At 44.1% G+C, this 20338-nt stretch overlaps 1 protein-coding gene across 1 annotated transcript; it reads left to right on the forward strand.

The window, feature by feature from the left end:
- The first annotated feature begins 9895 nt into the window (after positions 1 to 9895).
- Positions 9896 to 18784, forward strand: LOC110473340 (uncharacterized). The gene is made up of 6 exons (XM_021535794.3): positions 9896 to 10003; positions 13877 to 14008; positions 14719 to 15027; positions 16479 to 16634; positions 17381 to 17500; positions 18633 to 18784. The coding sequence occupies exons 2-6, from the start codon at positions 13945 to 13947 to the stop codon at positions 18683 to 18685; spliced, it is 702 nt and encodes a 233-aa protein (XP_021391469.1). The 5' UTR covers positions 9896 to 10003; positions 13877 to 13944; the 3' UTR covers positions 18686 to 18784.
- The last annotated feature ends 1554 nt before the right edge of the window (positions 18785 to 20338 follow it).

Raw genomic sequence — 20338 nt, forward strand, 5'->3', positions numbered from 1 at the left:
CCTGGGGAGGTGGCTTTGGTTTCTGAGCTGTTGCTGGGAGGTCTGTAGTGCTGGGACTAAGACTGAATATCAGGGACAACAGGATTAAAACTCTGTATGGGGTCTTGAGCTGGTTTTCCTGGTTTGCTATTTCAGCAGTGCTCCCTCCCCTCAGTAAGCAATCTGCTCCCCTGCTCCCTAGGTTTTACCAGATGTGGTGGGAAAGATGTCTCCTTTTGCCTTTTGGATTTTGTTATTCTCTTGGCAACCCCTGAATTTAAATTCCTCAGAGGGCATATGAGCTGCCCTGAGATACCAGGGAACACGTCAGGTGGGTCATTCATTGTCTTTTGAGTTTCCAGTTGTGCTCTTTGCTTTGGAGCAAAAACACAACTGTGTGTGTCTGCATCAGTGGACATGCTCTGCAATTCCTTTGGTTCTATTTTGAGACAGGAATGCCCAAATCCATAGAATCTGCATCCTATGGATGGAGACATGAATGTGAGCAAGTTGCTTGTCTTCTAGAAAGAAGGTGGCTGAGGAGGCAGTGAAATACCTGTCAGGCACACTGACCTAGGAGCAGGTTGGAGCACTTAGTAACTATCCTGGTGGCAGCTTTCTTCTCAGAATCCCAAAGCTGGTTTTGCTTTAGCAGAGGATAAACTGAAACACAGGAAGGGCAGGATTTTCCAGATCCCACTGAGTGACCTACTGTGAGCTGGGATGTGCTGCTGGGTGATCTTCAGGCTTGCAGGCCTCTTGGGTGTTGCAGACTCAAAAAAAGGACATACAACCATAAGTAAATATACAAATTTCTCAGTCTACCAATGCTTCACTGTCCAATAAATGGTCCCAATGGAACTTGTAGCTGGTTATTTCCAGGGTCTGGACTGGAGGAAGGGAATAAAAATAAAATATGTAGTCTGGGAGCCAGCAGAGCTGTTGCTGCTGTTCCTCTCCTGAGTCATGTTCTCTGTTTGATTAAAGACAAATGGGGACAGCATGACAGCTTAAAGCTCATTTTTCTTTACTTGAGTATTTCCCCTTGCAAAAGGAAGACCCCATCCTGCTGCTGCAGGCAGCAGCAGCACTGTGTTTGCTTGGCCTCTGGCAGGGCAGGGATGTGCAGAAGAGCAGTGATTTTCAGCTGGCAGAAGGTGAATGAATCCCTTTGTGCTGGGGTTGGAAGGACTGCAGCACTGTTTTCTCAGACCTGTGAATCTTTTGGTGAGGTCCAGTCTCCCACAGAAGCCAGATGATGGGGTTCTGAAAGCAGCTAAATCTAAAATTGGAATATCAGTCATTCAGACCTGCCCCATCCTGTCTCACATTGTAGAGGCCTGTGCTTTGGAGAACTGGAAGGATTTGCTCATTGCTGTTTCTCCCAGACAGCTGCTTGTAACTCACTTCAAGCTGATGAAATCACTGAAGTGTTTTCAATTATGGTCCCAAATGGGCAACCCCAACTTTCCCAGAGATTGAAAAAATTACTTCTAGGCCATTTGTGTGTGAGACATCACTACAACAGCAGTTTTTATGAGCTGGGCAGGTCATGGCAGCAACCACTTGTATTTTGATCTTTCCTGTATTAGCTGGCTGGGGTTCAGCTTTGTAGTGTTTGCATGTATCACATCCACTTAGGGGGCAGTAATAAAGCAAAGAAAACGTGTGCTTTGCACTGGACTTTGTCTATGCAGTTCAGAATACAACAAATAGATGAAGGAGGATGAGGCTAATTGCAAATAATCCTCAGTAGTGACTTCCAAGGAGTGTTCAAATTAGGCTATGACTGTCACAGGCTCTAGGAAAAAGTAAAGAAATTAAATTTTCCTCTTGTCAGAGTGAGCAGACTCACAGAAGTAGGAACAAGGCTTGGAAATAAAATCATAGAACTGACTGGGCAGGTTGTATTGGAAAGGGATGAGTCAGGGTGGGCAAGACACAGCTCGTGGTGATGACTCAGGCTGTAAATCTCCCCTGCAGCCAAAATCTCAAAGATAAACTTGTGTTTATGTTGCAAAAGAAAACAAACACTGAGATGAAAACCTGGAGTGCTTGAAGAGGAAGAGAAAATTGTTTTTTTTTTTCTGGAGCTCCTTGGCCCCAAGGGAGTCAGAGGGCTGGGCTGGGATGCCCCAGTGGTGCCATTTAGCAGCAGCTTGGTGCCATCTCTGCCTGGTGTCAGTTCTGGCCTTGGGCCTTGTGATTTCCAATGAAATCACAAGTGGGTAGGCTGCCTCTCTGTCTGTGTGTCTGTCCATGAGTCTGTCTGACTGCACTGCAGGATGGCTGCTTTGGGCTCCAGTGCATAAACCCTTGTGGATTTGCTGCCTGTAGGACAAATCTGCAAGTAGGAGCAGCTTATCCCAGAGGGCATTAGGCCCCCTCTACACATCCCTGTGTCTTAGGACAAGATGGCCAGGGAAATATCAAATTTCTTTAAGATGATTTTGAAAGAAGCTGTGTGTCTCCTTTTATGGGCTGCTCAGAGGACTCTTTTTAAAGTCTTAAGATCACACAAACAGAATCACTGGGTTGGAAGAGACCTTCAAGGTCATCGAGTCCAACCCAGCCCCAGCACCTCAACCAAACCCTGGCACCCAGTGCCACATCCAGGCTGGTTTAAACACACCCAGGGATGGGGACTCCACCACCTCCCCAGGCACTTTATCACCCTTTCTGTAAAAAAATTTTTGTAATATTCAGCTTATATTTCCCTTGGCAGGATTTAAGACTGTAGATGATTAGTTAATGCATGACAAGGCATGTCATTGTGTTGTTCTAAAGAAGTCAGAGTGCTGGCAGCTGAAAAATTTAACACAACACCAGTTTTTCAGCTGAGGAGGTGTTTTACAGCCCACTGTATATCTCAATATGTTACAGGGGTTTATAGGATGTTAAACCACAGCTTTTCTAGAGGTTAGGGGAAAGGGCAGGGAAATGATCCATTAAAACTTACAAATTTATGTCGCCACTGAAGAACATTTATAAGGACATCTGGCTGTTACCTTAAAAGAAACTTAGAGAAGGGTTAGACATTTCTCTGTCAGTCAGAAACCCTGGGTACCACATCTGCCACACAGTGGGAATCCCTGACTGGAGGGGGCTGGGGGAGGATGCAGTGTGCTCTGCCTATCCATGGATGCTGCAGAGAATTTCAGACTTTCTGTGCTGACAGGCACTGACCCCCAAGAGAACACTGCATTTGACCTGAGGCCGTGGAGAACCTTCCAAAATGGAATGATAGAACTGGGATTGTGGGTGTGGAGTTTGATTAAAAATGTGTAATATCACAGGGTGGAAAACTTAAGAGTTTAAGGGTTTAGACTATAGTAATAGATATAAAGCAATATGGAGGGTTTAGGGCAGAGGCTGCTCCTTCTTCTTCACCTTCTTCTCCATGGGTTGGGGTGATTTTTTGTAACTGGATTAAAAAGTCCCCATTGCGGCCATGGGTGGTTGGTTATTGGGTTAAAAGTAAAAATAAATGAGGTGTCATTCCCTAATTGGACAGTTTATCCTTCAAAGGCCTTGTAGAGAGAGAGATGGAGCTCCATTTTTAGTTTGTTAGAGTGAAGTGCTGTAGAACTCATGGTTTGTGAGACAGTGACACAGATAAGAACTAATAAACATTTGACTCCCAAACAAGAAATTCCATCTCACGCATTTAATCCCAACCCTGGCAAAAAGAAATAAAAACAGCTATCTTAGAAGGTTTATAATTATCCAGCATCCATTTGCAGAAGGCAGCTTCCTCCACCTGTTTTTGGGTCATGCTCATCTGATTTTTGACCTGAAAGGAAAGGGCATGGGGTAGAAAGTAGAAAACCTGAGCCAAAACCTCTAGGAATGTTAGAAAGAGGCAGCACCTGGAGTAAAGCTTAGGGTAGGTGGGGGAAGTAGATGTGAGAATGTACTGGGGAGTGATGTTAATTCAATTCTGAGTGTGATTATTACCCGGGGTCTCAACCATTCTGTTTTTGATGTCCGGAGCCTGGCACCTGAGTAATGGCAGCCAAATGTCCTGGTGCTGGCTGGAGCATCTCTCTACAAGCCCTGAACTCTGCAGCCAAATTTCTGCTCTGGTGATGCAGAAACCTCAGGGAACAGCACCTGGTGCATCTGGGAAAACCATGCCTGACAACAGCTTCCTTGTGTGAGCAGCTGTCTGATTGTACACAGGTGTTTGACTAGTGAATTATTTGATCACTTGAATTACAAAGATAACTTCTGTGATACTGCCTTCTTTGCCATAAAAATATATGGCCCTCATTATATGTCAGCCATAAATTACTCCATGCACCGTTTTCATGACTACCAGACTAGCAAGGGAGTCCCTTCCAAACATGAAAGTGGAGGTTATACAGGTGAGATTTGGAAACAAAACTCTACATGACTTATTTGCTTTGTCTCATGGGCTCAGACACCTGGTATTTCAGGAGAATAGAAATTTCCTTATGTCCTCTTTAGCTCTAGGGAAACAAAGATTTGTTAAGGTCAACATGGGTTTTTTTTTCATAGATAATCAAAGAAAATATGGGTCTCATTCTGGATTTAATTTCCAGCTTTCTCTTTTCTGATCCTTTTCTTTTATTAAAGAAAATGTAACAGCTGGCTTTGATATGACACAATAAGTAAACAACTTATTCTGATAAATTGTTTTCTTTTTCCTATCACAGAAGGCTTTGAAACTTGTTTTGAACCATGATGGAACTGCTTTGTCCAAAATACTGTTGGTTCACATAATCACAGAATAGTCTGAGTTGGAAAGGACTCTTAGGTGAATATATTTGGGATCAAACCCAAAACCCTGGCATTATTAGCACCTGCTCAGACAACTCAGCAGGTCTCAGGTTGTATCTCTGCAAAACTGGAGGGGTTTTGGATCTCGGTTTCTGTGTATTCTGCTCTCTGGGATGCTGTTGGGTACTGACTGTGCCATAGCAGTCAAGAACAGCTCCCTTGGACATGCACAGAGGGTGCCCCAATGCTTGGAAAAGGTGGCTGTTTCTCCTAAAAAGACATCAAAGCTTTTTGAAGTCAGAGGATCACAACAGCAGATACAGTTCTGGTTTGGCACTCTTGGAAGAGCGTGTTCTAGGAAATGCCTGCCTTTTAGAGGAAGCTCATTTCCAGATTTTGCTGAAAAAAACGCTTTGGAGCACTGCCACAGACACTTAAGCTGCTGATGTGTATTTCTTGCAACACAATGGTTAGTTGCATTCCATACAGTAATTTTCCAAACTCTGCTATTGGAGTTTGGAAAAACAAAACCAAAAATCAGCTGTGGAAGGAAGAGAGGTGCTTTATTCACACTTGCTGTCTCCCCAGACCAGATTACTGTTTCAGGGTGATTCAGCCAATATCTGCAGCTCTAAACGGGCGACAGTGAAACAGAGCACAAGCACAAACAGTTCATGATCTTGTCTTGTAGGGAGAGCAGCTTCTTGGCAGGCTTCAAAATAACTCTCCCAACCACTTAAATTTAAAAAAGAAATAATAAGAGAAGATGCTTAATACTTGGGAAGGTGACTGGATCATCCTATGAACGAATGAATGAGGGAGTTTTGGGTGGCTACACAGGTGCTGGGCCTGGTACAAGCTCCTGGCAGCAGGGGCTGCTCTGTGTGCCACAGCACAGGCTTGGTGGGCAGCTGCTGGGTTGGGCCTTGTTGCCTTGTGATGTTCAAGATCACCTTAATTTGCTCCATCCATGGATCCATCCATGGATCAATCCATGGATGGATCATCCATCCATCCATCCATCCATCCATCCATCCATCCATCCATGGAGCCATCCATCCATGGAGCCATCCATCCATCCATCCATCCATCCATGGAGCCATCCATCCATGGAGCCATCCATCCATCCATCCATCCATCCATCCATCCATCCATCCATCCATCCATCCATCCAATTGTGCTGTTGCTGGAGGAAGTGTTATGGTATCAAGATGATCCTGGTTCAGAAATCCAGCACCCCGTGGATTTCTGGAGCAGGGGACAGCACATGGAGGACATCAGACCATTTCCATGTTCATCAGAAGAAAAGCTGGTGGAAAGTTTGTGCCCTGGCAATGGGGTCCTGCCCTGCAGCCCTGGGAACTAACGAGGCTGAGGATTCCAGACCTACGGGGAGCCTACAAGGGAGACGGAGAGGGATTTTACAAGCACATGCAGTGACAGGGCAAGGGGAAATGGCTTCAGATTCATGGAGCAGCTTTAGATGAGAGATTAGGAGGAAGTTGTTTTGCTCTGAGGGTGGTGAGGCCCTGGCACAGGTATCCCAGAGAAGCTGTGGCTGCCCCATCCCTGGAAGTGTCCAAGGCCAGGCTGGATGGGATTCTGGACAATCTGGTCTAGTGGAAGGTGTCCCTAGGGGGTGGGATTAGATCTTTAACTACACCTCTAAGTTCCCTTCCAACCAAAGCATTCTGTGATTCTGTGATTTACCTTGTGCCCAGAGCATGAGGGCATCCTGAGCTGTGCTCCCCCATGGCACACTGAAGAGGAGCTCCTGTAGCACAGGAGGCTCACCCTGTGGCTGCATCTCTCTTACTGACCGTGACCTTGTTTGGAACCTTAATGATTTAAGGTTCCAAAACCTTCTCCAACTTTAAATATTCTATGATTCTAAGCAAAAGATCAAAATTGTCTACGGTCCATCTGTGCTTGGGGTTAAGAAGTTAATCTCCTCATTCCTGCCCTTGGTCACTCTTCTGCCTCCAGGGCAGCTCCTGGAAGAGGAGATATCCTCATGAGGTGTCCATGGGGGCTTAGCACAAGCTCTTTCTGCCTACAGCATCTTGGGTAGCTGTTGTCTTGGTTTGGAAAGACAGGTGTCTGTTAAGGAAGACAGGAGCCTCCTCTGAAATGGAAAAAAAAAATTTAGACACCCCCCCCCCCCCCCCACTCCCTCCAAATTGTTATAAATTTGAAATTAAGAGAGGCTCTCAGGCAAAAATATGGGAGCAGGAATAACAATTCTTTATTAGGGAAGAAAATATAAAGATAAAATAAACAATGCAGTGAACCCAAACAACACTGACAGAGTCAGAATACAACCTGACACCCTGTTGGTCAGGGTGTTGGCAGCAGTCCAGTTGGGAATTGTGGCTGCAGTCCTCTGGAGTGTCAGGTGTGGCTCTGTTGGAGCAGTGATCCTGCAGAAAAGGGTGCAGTTTTCCTCTGAAGAATCTGGAGAAGAGGCAGCTGTTCCTCTGGGAAATCCAGTGCAGGAAACAGAAACTCAAGATTATATCCAGGTAGGAATGCCTGGCTCCTCCCTCTGGGTGGAGCATCTCACAATGGGATGTTCTAGTTCTTGTCAGCCACGGAGTGACATTCAATATCCCATTATCAGCAGATGTCTCCCCTGAGAGAGGATTGGTTTGTGGAAAAGATAAAGAAAACTGCCCAATTAAGAGAAGATAACTGCCACACCTCTAACAGATGGCAAGTGAATGCATCTTGCCTTGCAATCTAGGACACCGTTGATTTCTTCTGCAGTAATTCACAGGTGCCAAAATAATGGTTTTTCACAGTAGGCTCTCCTCTAATACTTCTGAGCAAAGCTGAATGTGCATGCTCAGCTTTGGAGGGTAACATTTTAACCAAAACCAGAAAACAACTTTATTTTTTCTTGTGGCAGCTGATTGGTGAGTGGTTTGGCAATAAAAGCATTTATGACCCTACAATGGCTGTCATAAAACACTGGGCTTATCCTTTTTATGTTCCAGCCATGCATTACCTTATGTGTCTTGTTCATGTACCTCATTAGCAGGGGAATTTCTCAACTCCATTAAAGTGAAGATAAGTGAGATTTGGAAGCCAAAATCAAGGACAAAGCACACTGAGACCAACAGTCTACTGCGACAAAGACTGTTAATGCTGAGACCTGGGAAAGATCCCTATGCTGCCTTATTACTTTTATTTTCCCAGAACATGAAATAAGAGAAACAAGATGTTATAGTTCCTTGAAACAAAAAGTAATAGAAGCCCAAAACACTTCTTGTAATCATGCATATAGATAAGAAAAACTGAGGTTCTTTTGTGTTCATAGTATTTAACTTTCATATTTTCTGGTTCATTTATCATGTTGAGTTTCTGGGTAAAATTCTGGTTAAAGTTAACATTGGTATTCTGGGCCAATAATTCTGAATTCAGCTAGAAGGGATTTTGTGCTGTCAGGATGGAACAAATAAAAGATTCCTTGGCCTTACGAGAAGGTTCATGTTGGAGATTCTCCCTCTTGGAAGTTGAAATGAAGCCTTGTTCAGGAGTGAAAGTTTGTGGGATTATTACAATATAAATACAATTTAATTAATAAGGAGAAGTTTCTTACTGAAGACATAAATTACTAATACTTTTTTCTATATATCACACGGTTTAGAGTCAAAGGATGCAGTGCAAACTCTGTAAAAACCAAAACTTCTCCAAGCAGTTTTTGGGTACTGATGATCTTTGCCCGTTCCTGATAATTCTAAATTAGGCAGCTTATGTTACCCCTGAATTTCTGCCCTATGCTTGCAGAAAGTTGATGTTTGAGGAACTTGGTATCCCTCAGAGGGAACAGTGAAAATGAAAAATCACATTATGCCTGGGCCAGGGGAACTCAATGTTGTGTCTCTAAGGAAGAGGTGAATCAGAAACAACTCTTGTGTGGTTTATTACCAAATCCTGTTCTTGAACACTAACCCTTTCTGTGAAAATTAATCAAGAGAAAAGAAAAATTAAAATTTTGAGTCATATTCCCAGAATATTGCTATCTTCAGTGGTGCCAGCTTGCACTAGAACAGCTGCTATTTAGTTTGGCTGGATTTGAGTGAAGGGTTCAGTCCTGTTAGCACTCCTCAAACCAAGCAATCTTCTGGGAACCCCCAAACCCCCCAAATTGTATTTTTTTCTGCTACATTTCATAACTGCAGCTTGTTTCCTTGTTGTGATTCACATCCCATTTTACAACATATTAAGGCAGTCCTGGCTGAGCAGTTCAGCCCAACTTCTCTAGAGATGTAGAAAACTTATATATATGGTGAAGGTGATCCTTCTGGGCCAGGGCAGGGTAACAAGGGCACAGGATAAGGGAAACAAGGGGTTTTGTTGTTGGTTTGTTTGGTTTTAGCTGTGTTTATTGTAGAGGTGGTTTGGGTTTCTCTTTGAGAAAATGTTTCCAATTTAATGTCCTGAGCCTGAAACATGAAAGTGAAATGGCAGACAAATGTCCCAGTTTTGGAGCATTTTTTTAACACACAGCTGCTGCCCTGAGCTGGGACTGTGAGAGCAAAGCCCAAATTCACTGGAGGGGCAGTGTGGGTGTGCAGCACACTGATCAAATTGAAGGCTGATCAGTTCTATATGATAAATAAAAATAAATAAATAAATAAATAAATAAATAAACCCCTGAAACTGAGTTTCCCTGAGGGTCAGCCTCCGTTTCTTCCACTACACAAGGGCACAGGTGCTGCAATGCTCAGCATAAACCAAGCACGTGAATCCTTCCAGCAACACTCCTTTTATCCCAGAGCAAAATCTGCAAGCAGAAACTCTTTGAACTTTCTGAGTTGAGGGTCACATCATAAAAACAAGGACAAAGTGCAATAAAAGAGTGGTGCGGTGAAAGAGTGAACTGTGGACTGGGAGAAAACATTGCTATTATGATATCTAGATAAGTTCCTGCAAATTTCCAGCATTTCCTGCAAATTCAACATTTCCTGCAAATTCAACATTTCCTGCAAACTGCAGCAGCTCTGGCACTTACAGCAGCACAGACTTACCTGGTTGGCTTTGCTCTGTGCCACTGCTGGCCTGTACTTCTGAACTGAAAGCGAAAATGCAGTTTCTCATGACACCAGGTTGCATTAAGTGTGGGAGGAGCCAGTGAAATGGGTTTTTCTCTGAGGTCCATTGACTTCTCGTTTCCTTTGGAAGAGGAGCTGAATGATTTGGGATCTGGAAAAGTTGCACAGGCACTTGGAGAAGGGAAGAGGCATGAAGGCATCCTTGGACACAAACAGCTTCTGAGGTACTGTCTTCTTCTTTAGAGGGTCCTGTCTTCCACCCTGTTCTCTTAAAAATTCTTGCTTTCTTGTTTCACAGCAGGCATTCAGAAACAGGCACTGAAATGTCTGTGGCAGGAGGGAAATTCTCAGTGTGCTGCACGTTTTCTGCACAGGGAAGAAACGTGCTGCTGGTGCTGGTGATGTTTGTAGCTAAATAATCCCACATCTGTAGCCCAGACTGGCAACTTCCAGAGAGCTCTGTGTGAGCTCACACTGATTGTGGGAATGCAGAAACCCAACAACTTCCTCTTAGTGTATTTATATAAAAGTGTGAGTGACCTCTGAAATAATAGAATAAATGAATTAACAGCATTTTCCTGTTCATGTAACTCCTGAATAATTTTTCCGTATCCATTAATCCTTTTTTCCTCATTGCTCCTTAGCATGTCCTGCTAATATCTTCTTTTCCAAAAGTTCTTTTCCAAAAGTTCCATCCTGTCATGTTTGCAAATAAGGAAGAATTTGTCAGAAGGGTTGAAGGAGAAATCCCTACAGCTCTTCTTTTCAAGGAGCTGATTGTGCATTTCCCCACATCCAACCTGACTAATGAACAATCCAGCCTGGCAGCTCTGGGGTCAGAATGAAACTAAACAGAACCAAAACAAGAAGCATTAGTGGTTTTAAAATAGAAGAAGTTAAACCATTGAAACACTTAATTCTACTTAATGTACTGCAGGCAGGAAAAAAAAAATGTTACCAAGGTTTTATAATGCTGCAGAAATTTAGTTTCAGAGCAGGTGAAGGAAAGCCAAAATGCGCTTTACACTTAGGATTTTTTGCAGAGATTTCTCAGCTCAACCACGATGTCCTGCTGATTGCTCTGTCTGCAATGCTTGTTGGAGCTGTAGAAACCAACTGCAGTCAAATGCTCACTCAGGAAAAAGCTGCTTTATCCCCTCACATTATTTTGTATTGGTTTTTTTATTTGTCTTTATTGCAAGGGCTTGTTGTTAGTGGTGTACAGCAAACCATGATAAGGAAACGTGAAGGAAATGTGATAAGGAAAGTGATACCAAAATTCTCTTATGTAAACAATTCTCCTTTTCTGAGAAAGAGAGTAGAAAATAAAATCTGTATGGTCTTCCAAAGTTCCTTGAGTTTTATTCTGTTGCTGCCTTACTTCCTTCAATAGTACTATTTTCTCCAGGCTGACTGCACCTTGAGCCTTTCCCACGGGACCTTTAGGGTTCCAGATACATCTTTTAGAAATTCTTGTTCCACCAAGCTGGTTCTGACCATAAACCCACAGACCAAATTGCTCCTAAAGCAATCGAGCCGCGGGTATGTGGCTGGAAGAGAGGTGAGAAAAGGCAGTGTTTACAGCTGGGTTTTGTGTGTCTGTGACTGTGTTTGATGGTTGTTTGGAGAGGGGAGGATGTGAACCCTGGGGCAGCAGCTCTGCTCTGCTGGCTCCTGGGGGTGTTGGGGGGACTCTGCTCTGGTCACTTTGGGGGTCCCCACTGAACTGTGCCAGAGGCAGAAAGCCTGAGGACACACACGGGAAAGGCAGTGACCTGGTTTAACTTGTGCTGGAGTAGGAGGAAACATGGGTCATCAGATTTTAACTTGGAGAGAGAACATTTGCTCTGCTGAAAATGATGTTCATGCATTGGAGGTTGAATTTTCTCCTTCTCTTGGCAAACACTGGAGGTTTTTTTATTGTTTTGTGTTTGTTATGATGCTGTGGGGATAAGGAAAAGCCTGAGAGTTTCAGGTAGTGATGTTTCCCCAAACAGATCCTTTCAAAACCAAAGCCAAAGGACCTTGTTAGGGCACTGCAGATTTCCTGTTAAGTCCTGCTGGTGATCTCAGGTGGGCTGGTTCAGAAAACTTCAGAAGCTCTGATAAGTGAAAGTTTCTATTACTTTGAAAAAGAAAGGGGAACGGGCAAAAAACCAAAAAAACAACAAAAAAAAACCAACAACAAAAAAAACCCAAACAACTGGATGGAAAATATTTTCTGTCCAAAGAATGTGTTTCAGTTTAGATTTAAGTGTTTTATTTAAGTAAATTTAAAACTGATGTCAGGAGCTGTCCAAGACAGCTGGAGAGTCTCCAGATTTTAAGACAGGTCAGTGGGGGCAGAGATTTGCTGGATGGTGTTCTGGCTGAAGCTGAAAAGAAGAGGGGGAGAAGGAGGGAATGTCACCAGAGAGAAGAAGAAGGGACATGTCCTTTGACCAGAATAAGGAGAGGGGTGAGAAGACTACACAAGAGAGGACCAAATAAATGAGGATACAAGATACAAACCTCACACTGAAAACTACTGGGCAAAACCCAAATCTTAACCCCTGGGCAAATAACTCTGCCAGATGTGCTGCAGCTGTTCTGTGCAGCAAACATTCCCTGGGGTACAAATCCTCTGGAGGCATTTAAGAAACAAGAAGAGGTGTCACTGATCTAAGTGGTGGATTTGGCAGTGCCGTGGTAACAGCTGGACTCGAGGGTCTTTTCCAAACTTCTGATTCTGTGATTCCAAGATTGATGTCAATCCCTTGGAACTCTGCTTATCTGCAGGGTAGGAGGGCCAGGCAATGTTAACTGTGCTTTGGAAATCAGGAAATGAGATAAAGTCATGTGTGAAATATGAACGATCAGGGAAAAAAATAATTAAAAAGAGAGGATGAATTTTTTATGCATGGGAAGAGGCAGATGAATTTTTGAGGTATGAATTTTTTATGTAAGAGAAGAGATTGTTGTTGACACCTGGTGGGACCAGAGGAAATCCCTGCAGGACTGTCCAGGTGATCAGGATGAAGTGCACAGAGGTGGTGGAAGAGGGTGTGTCCTTGGGTTGTGTTTCTCCTGGCTCACCTGTTTCTGGGAAATGGGGTAGAACTCTCAGCAGGTCGAGATCTGCACAGATCATAACAGATAAGAGATAAGCATTTATTAACGTCTCTTGAATGTATAATTAGGAATTAGCATATAACTAATCTGGAAAGTTCCTCAAAGTACTCCTCAGGTAGTGGCAGCAAAAGAAAAGTTGTTTTAATGAAAGCTTTTGATGAAAAGCTTCTTTTCATCAAAAGGAGAAAAAGGAAGAAAGCAGTTTGTATTTTCCAGAGCTACTGTGCTGAGGAAAGTTAGGTGAATTTTCTATAATTTTTTCTTATTTGGCAAGTATTTTACATCATCATACATACATAAAGCATACATCACAAAGTCGTGACAATTTTATTTAAATGAAAACTAACTTCTGACTAAATCCAAGGATGTTTTGAAAAGAAATACCAAGTTGTTGTTTGTTTGTTCATTTGACGTGAACAGATATTTCCCATCAGATCTCCTAAACTAAAAATATAATTCGATTTGACAGTAAATATGTCATCTTGGGCCAAGTGAAACATTCATTCAGCATAATTGATTTTATGGATGGATTTCCATTCAGCATATCCATCTTAATTATCTGGTGTGTTTTGGAAAACTGGAGAAAACTTTGGAACTCAGAAACTCAACTTGGGAAAATCTGACAGCAAATCAAGCTGTTATTTGCTGCTCCTGCTGAGGGCTGTGTGCAGGGTCACTGCCTGGGGGAACACGTGGACACGGAGCCTCCTGCCCAGCAGGTCAGGAAGGATTTCCCTCTCCCTGCAGAAGGACCTCGTGTCTCCTGCTGCTGTGGATGAGCCAGAGGTGCAAAGGGCTGGGAGTTGGCCCTTGCAGAGTGCAGTAGCAGCTGTGTGAGCAGAGTGAGGGTTCCTCTGCCTTGCTGCCATCCCACGACCTGGGCTGGAAGCAGCTGCCTGGCATTTGGTCCGTGAGCTGTTATCTTTTTGTCTGGACAAAGAGCACAGAGGCCCTGGGTGCCAAGCACTGCCTTTAATTCCCCACAGGGAGAAGACTGAGGAGAGAGAAGCCTGCCCTGGCACTGTGGAGGATCTGGGAGGATCTGGGCAGCCCCATGGACTCTCCCCATCTCCTGCACTTGGGTTTCCTGCTCCTGGCTCTTGCTGCTCCCCGTCCAAGTGAGTCTCTGTGCTTGACCTCGGTGCTTTCCCCTGCACTTCCATAGCCCAAAACCTCTGAAGTGTTAGGAGAAACTCAGCTGTGCCCAGTTAAAAGCAAGACCATAAAGCTTCCAAAGTGAGAAGAGAAATGAAGGAGGTGAAGGTTGATGTGTCAGACCTGTCACAATCTCCTCTTTTGGGAGGGGTGACAGTTTGGGTCTGTCTGATGTCCCAAAGGACTGACTCTTTCCTGGGAGGGTCTGAGGGAGGAAACCTGGGACACGGCACCCAGACTGGGCAGTGTGGCAGCTGAGCTCGGAGCTTCAGTGGTCCTGGGAGCTGGCAGAGTGTTGGAGGGACACCTGCTGGGATTGTGCCAAGGAGTTTGGGAAGGAAAGAGGACAAGAACAGCAAGAGGACAGCTCAGCAAGAGAAACATCTTTCAACTCACCTCCCAGGTTGCCAGATAAAAACAGAGTGTAAGTAGTGGGTAATTCTATCATGTTTCTACCCCAAAAGTTATCCTGGGAACTGGCCCCAGTACTGTATAAAATTTTCCCATTGGCAGACAGTGTCTCCAAAGCCATGACTAAGCTTGTCCACCAAGACCCATCTTGTTCTCAAACACTAAACATCCAGGGAGAAAACTGGTGGAAATTTTTTTGTTTGTTTGTTTGGTTTTTTTTTGTTTGTTTGGTTTTTTTTATTTTTTTTTTTTTCTGATTTAGATATTGCCATGTCCAGTGTTGGCCCTGCTGACAGGTCACAAGGCAGAATTACGACAATCTACTACTGCAAGGACTATAAATACTGCACATGCAAGAAAGACCAAAACGATTTAAAAAATTTTACAAGAATTGCTGAAATACAAAACAAGAGAAATACTATGTCAGATGTACCAGTTGAGTTGGTGAACAACAAATCACACATCACTGTTTGCTTTGAGAATGCAGATTCCTCTCCTGAAGGAATGTATGGCCTCTACTCAGATGAAACAGGTCAACCAAAAATCTGGTGTGGCAACCTGAATTCTGGAGGTATGCTGTGCTGGGAACCTGGTTATTAACTGATGGAAAACTTACTTCTGGGTAGGAAACTGAACTGTTCTTTATTTGGGCAGACAGCGAGACTTGTGAGTGAATAAACTGGAATGATTTGGTTTCTTCTGTGAAAAACAAAAAAGTCATAAAGTAATTCACAAAAGTAAATGCGGTTCTTTCATGTCAAACATTGCTTAAAACTACACTGGGAGAGATTCAGATAAACACAGATTATTCTGATTTATAAAGATATGTTTTTATTTTAGGGTATTTTTTTAGCAACAGCAATTCCCATGATGAAATTCTGTGCCATGTTGCAATGTCTGAATCCCACCTGCTTCAGCCAGAGCACACCCAGACCTAGGTCCAGCCTCAAGAGCTGCTCTGTGCTGCTCTTCTGTCCAATTCAATAAACACCCAGGAGCATCTTTCCAGCTTCCTCACAAAACTGCCAAAACCAGGAATTCAAACACTTGTCAGTACATGGAGCAAGTGGCTCCATGAGGGCAAAACTTCATGGTGGTTTGGATTGCAGGGGTGTGACTAAGCTGAGCTCCATCCAGGTCAATGACATTTCTATCTGTAGTTGGTTTTCTGAGAGCAGCTTTCAGCACCTCTCCTATTGGAGTTTCAGCATCCTTTCTAATTTTCTTGCTGACGGAAGAGAAGAAAAAGTGTTCTTCCCTGAGTATGATTTTATTTAGCCTAACTATTCCTCCTGTATTTAATTTCTGGTCACCATAAACCATTTCTCTCCTGTATTTATGCTCCACAAAATATCTGCATGCTGTCACTATGGTGTAAAACACTGGTGACACTGAAACATTCACAGTGAAATCTGGAAATTGCTGTAGGAAGGGATGCCTGTGTCCCCTGAGAGGGGAAGGGGTGGATGTATAGGTGAAGGTAGGAGGGAGTTTCCAGTTTCTCTCAGAAGAAGAATAAGCTCAATAATGGCACAGTGAGATGTAGGGTTGGTAGCAGATGCACTCCAGGGGGCTGAGTAGAGATTTACTCAGCTACTACTAGATATTTACAACAAGCTGCTTCCTTGTTCCTCTTCTTTGGTTCCTATGGGTAAAAGGCAGCTGCAAAATATTTGAAGATTTTTTTTCTTGCATAAAGGTAATGATAAGCTCTTTACAGATGTTTTGTTATTCTTAACTGCATGTGAAAACTTTCTTACCTTCTTCAAACATTTCCACTCTTGATCCCCAGAACACCTCATTAGCTTTGGTGGGAGGGAAATCTAATGACAATAATTGATTGGGACTGTTCAGGAATGAAACATCTTCAACTCGTAGCAATCATAGCAATCTCCAACATTTTGTGCAACATTATCCACTTTTTAAATCTATTAACCTCTTCAACATCTTTAGCCCTTCACTGAAGATCTTCTACATGATTCATATTTATAATCAAAAATTTTTACCTTTCATTTTTCTCAGGAAATGGAGGAGGTAACATCAATACTGAGGAGAAGAATGTTTGCTGTGAAGCAGAGGCAGTTGCCTGGAATCACAACTCTCACCTGAACTGCTACATTCAAAAATCACACCCAAAACCCACATCACTGCCAATTGCCATTCCTGAGGAAATTCTAGGTTAATCTCTTCTTGTCTTTTTTTGCCTTGTGCTTTGAGAGGGATTTTTCCAGACAGATTGGTGTGAACAGAGTTTTACATGGGCAGGAGATGTCCTGTACATTCATAATTTGAATCCACACATGCTGCAGCCAACCAGTCTCAGAGACCTTGCCTTGGCAAATGGACATGGCCAGTTCTGGACAGAGATGTCCACAGGCTCAGGTTCCTGTAATTACAAGTGACAGACACAGAGATGCTGAGGGAAGGGGGTACATGTGTGCAACAAGTTCCCAATAATTGACTTTATCTGTAAATAAGTGAGACTTTGCCTCCAGACAAAGAGGACATTTGTCAACTAAAGGTGACATTAGTATATTCAAATTTCTTTCATGGTAGAAACCCTGTCATCTTCCTTAGGCCATGGACAAAAGGGTTTTTAAAAACCACTCAGAATGGTTTTCCTTATTTGAACTCTTCCTCAAGGATGTGGGTCTCACCACTTGTTGGTCATTTCAGATCAGATTGATGTCCAAGGGTATCTGTTGTGCTGAGGTGACAAGAATTTGCTTTGAATGTTGATAAAGTGAGCATTATGCCATCTCTGCAAGACAAGATGAGCCAGAGGCTCTTTGTTCTCTCATTCATCAGTTCCTTCTCTCCCTATCAGACGGGGCCGGTTCCTTTGCGTGGTGCTTACGAGGCAGCTCATGCCTTAGCCCTCCTGCTTGCTTCACTTGGATGCTGTGTTTTCTTCTACTCTGCAGGTAATGCTGAATTTCTCACCAGCAAGAGCAGCCTTGGCATCTTGTTGGCATTCCTGTTTGCTGGGGTTTGCGCAGGATGGGGCACCATGTTTTACTTCTTGCGGTTGCGGCGTCGCCAAGGTACAGTCTGACAAATTGTGTGCTGCCTGTGGGCCCCACACTTGGAAATGGGAAAAAACATAAAAGGGTTTTCCTCCATTTCTCATCTCCATTGTGTTGTTCCTGCAGTTTTTAATGATGTTCACGGGGCTGACAGCTGGGATGAACTCTCCTCCCTGTGGCTGCCGTGACAGTGCCCATCTGGTGGCTTTGTTGTGAAAAATAAGCACAGAAGGGATTTCCTCACTGCTTCTTCCTGAAAAAAGGGGGAAGCACTGGCAGGGCCATGGAGTCACAGGGTTCAGCCTTCCCTCCGTGGGATCCTGCTCCTTGGAGCAGTCCCAGACTGCAGCACTGCTGTGCAGTTTCCCTGGCAGGGATGTGTCCCAGCCAGGACATCCAGGCATGGGCTGACAGGGCCTTCAGAAGAATGGTTCCTTCTCCCAGCCCTGCCCACTCCAGAGCCAGCTTTAATTTAAGAACAAGGATTTCCTAAATGCATCCAGGAGGGAAGTTTGTTTTGCAAACCAATATGAAAGGAGAGAGGTGGGATGGGCTCTGTGGACACTTCTTGAACCTGCCATAATGGCTTTTCTCCTCCACCTCTGTCCACTTGGCTCCAGTGTTTTGAGCACCTTGTCTATGCCTGAGGCTGAGCCTCCTCTCCCGTTCCTAGTCCATCTCCTGATGCTGCTTTTTCCTTTCTGAGAGCCAGAGGATTAAATTTCCAAGTCTGAATTTGCTTCAGGAGGAGTTGCACAAGTGCGTGTACAGCCCAGCAAAGGCAGCACAAAACCAGTCTCACTGTTGTTCCATCAATAGATTAATGGATATATCAGTGTGAGGGGTAAAAAATTTACCATTAATGACTGCCCTGAGGTCCTGCCCTGGGGTGCAATGTCCAGTGATGTCTCAGGTCTGTCCTGCAGCCCCTCTAAGGCAGAAGTTGATGGGTCACAGCACCAAGGCAGGGTCACAGCAGAGCCTTGAAGCTCCCCCCTTTGTGGAGCAAGGGGTGGCCCAGTAGCAGATGGGAGAGGGGAGGTGCCTGGAGGACTTCACAAATACAGGCATTTTGTTCATAATTCTAACTGGAATCTACCAGTTTCTTTGGTAGCCTCACTGATTTTTTTTTTTTTTTTCAATTCTGCAGCTTTTAAGCAAGACAGACAGTCTTCTGACAGAGAAAAGCTCACACATTCATGATAACCATATCAAGGGAGAAAACCTCTGCCAGCAGCATCCTCCTCCTCTCTCACGATGCACAGCGACCAGCAGAACACAGACTGATTTTCCATGAGACCTCCTGCTGTAGTATCCCAAATTGTCCTGTTTTCACAAATGTAGCTTCACCACATCCACACCTTCCCTGAGCACAATGACTCTTGTCCAGCTCCAGGCCTTTGTGAGCAGCACAGGCAGCACCAGGACCCCCATCCTCTGCTGGTACTTGGCTGCAGAGAGTAGACACCCCAGGGTGTGGGGCTGACAGCAGCACAGGCTGACAGCAGCTGAATTCTCTCTGTGACAAAGTGGGGACAGCTCTGGAGCACTTCCCATGCCCTCTGCACACCTTTCACTTTGGAATGCCACAGCAGCACCCAGGTGCCTGTATTGTTTTAATTCTCAGGTCATCTCTGCATTCACCAAAGCTTTTCCACCACCAGCTGACTGGTAGGTTGAACTGGAAAAGCTGGGATGAGATATTTGGTTTTGCCCCCACCTGCAGACTGAGTCTGAATGTTTGTTCCTGTGCAGGGCTGGGAGGGAGGTTGTGTCCAGCTGCCTCAGGAATGGCATTGGGTCTCCCCCCAGACTGCACAGAACTCTGGCATCAATCTTCCTCACAAATTAGCCAGTTTAGACAGAGTGAGATGAGTACAGCCCCTCAGGAATCCCACTGGGTACTTGGTATCCTTAAATCATTCCCCATTCCCACTTGATTTGAGTAAATCCTCAGCTTTTGCATTGGATCTAATTTAGTATCAAGACTGTTGATCAAAAATCAGTGGCAGCACAAGGGAAGAAGCAAATCCCTAAAGCAATGTGAATGTTTGCTGAATCAGTGTAATTTTGTCCTTAAACACAAGCACACACAGGGACAGCTCTTGACTCATTTCTGCTTTGATTGACTGGATTTTGTAGCTTGTTTTTCCCTCAATTGCCTTAACCATCCAGTCAGTAGCAGAGTGAACCTTGGGACAAACTCTGTTGTGCTGGTGCTTAATATCAAATCTGGATTTTACTGATCCCCTTGCTGGTGATGTTTTCAGAGATCTCCAACACTTGGAACAGGTGTTTCCCATTTGATCCTTCTGCTCCTTGCTATTCATTGCACAAGTGCTTCTTGCTCAGTTTCTTGGGATATTGGGGTCACTGAAGAGCTCTAAGGGTCTCATTATACATTTGTATACTTTTATTTCTCAGGATAGCCTGGGCTTCTGCAATCCTTTTTCAGAGAATCTGTATTATCCAATTTCTGATGTTATTAAATGCTTTTATGTATATAAAAAAGTGTGTTTTCTTCTATTCTCTGCCACTTTTCCTTACCTTTGCCTTCCTCATTTAGATCTGACACCAGCTCCAGTTACCAGGCTGAGTTGACTGCAGCTTTTATTTTGATAAATAATAGGATTTTCCTGGGAATCTAAAGAGAGAACTACATTTTCTGTGTCAGTGACAGCAGCCACTTTTTTGTCAAGGCCTTTGAAGCTTGGGAAGGTGCTGAGCTGCTCAGGTCACTGGGCATGAAGGGCACTGCAGGTGCCAGAGCAGCCAAGAAATGACATGTCCAGCATGGGGAGACTGAGGTCCATTCTTACAGAGCAGTTCTGTTGGTGGAGGAGTTGGTTTTGAAAC

Source organism: Lonchura striata, chromosome 19 (genome assembly GCF_046129695.1).
Source record: "Lonchura striata isolate bLonStr1 chromosome 19, bLonStr1.mat, whole genome shotgun sequence".
Taxonomy (NCBI): Eukaryota; Metazoa; Chordata; class Aves; order Passeriformes; family Estrildidae; genus Lonchura; species Lonchura striata.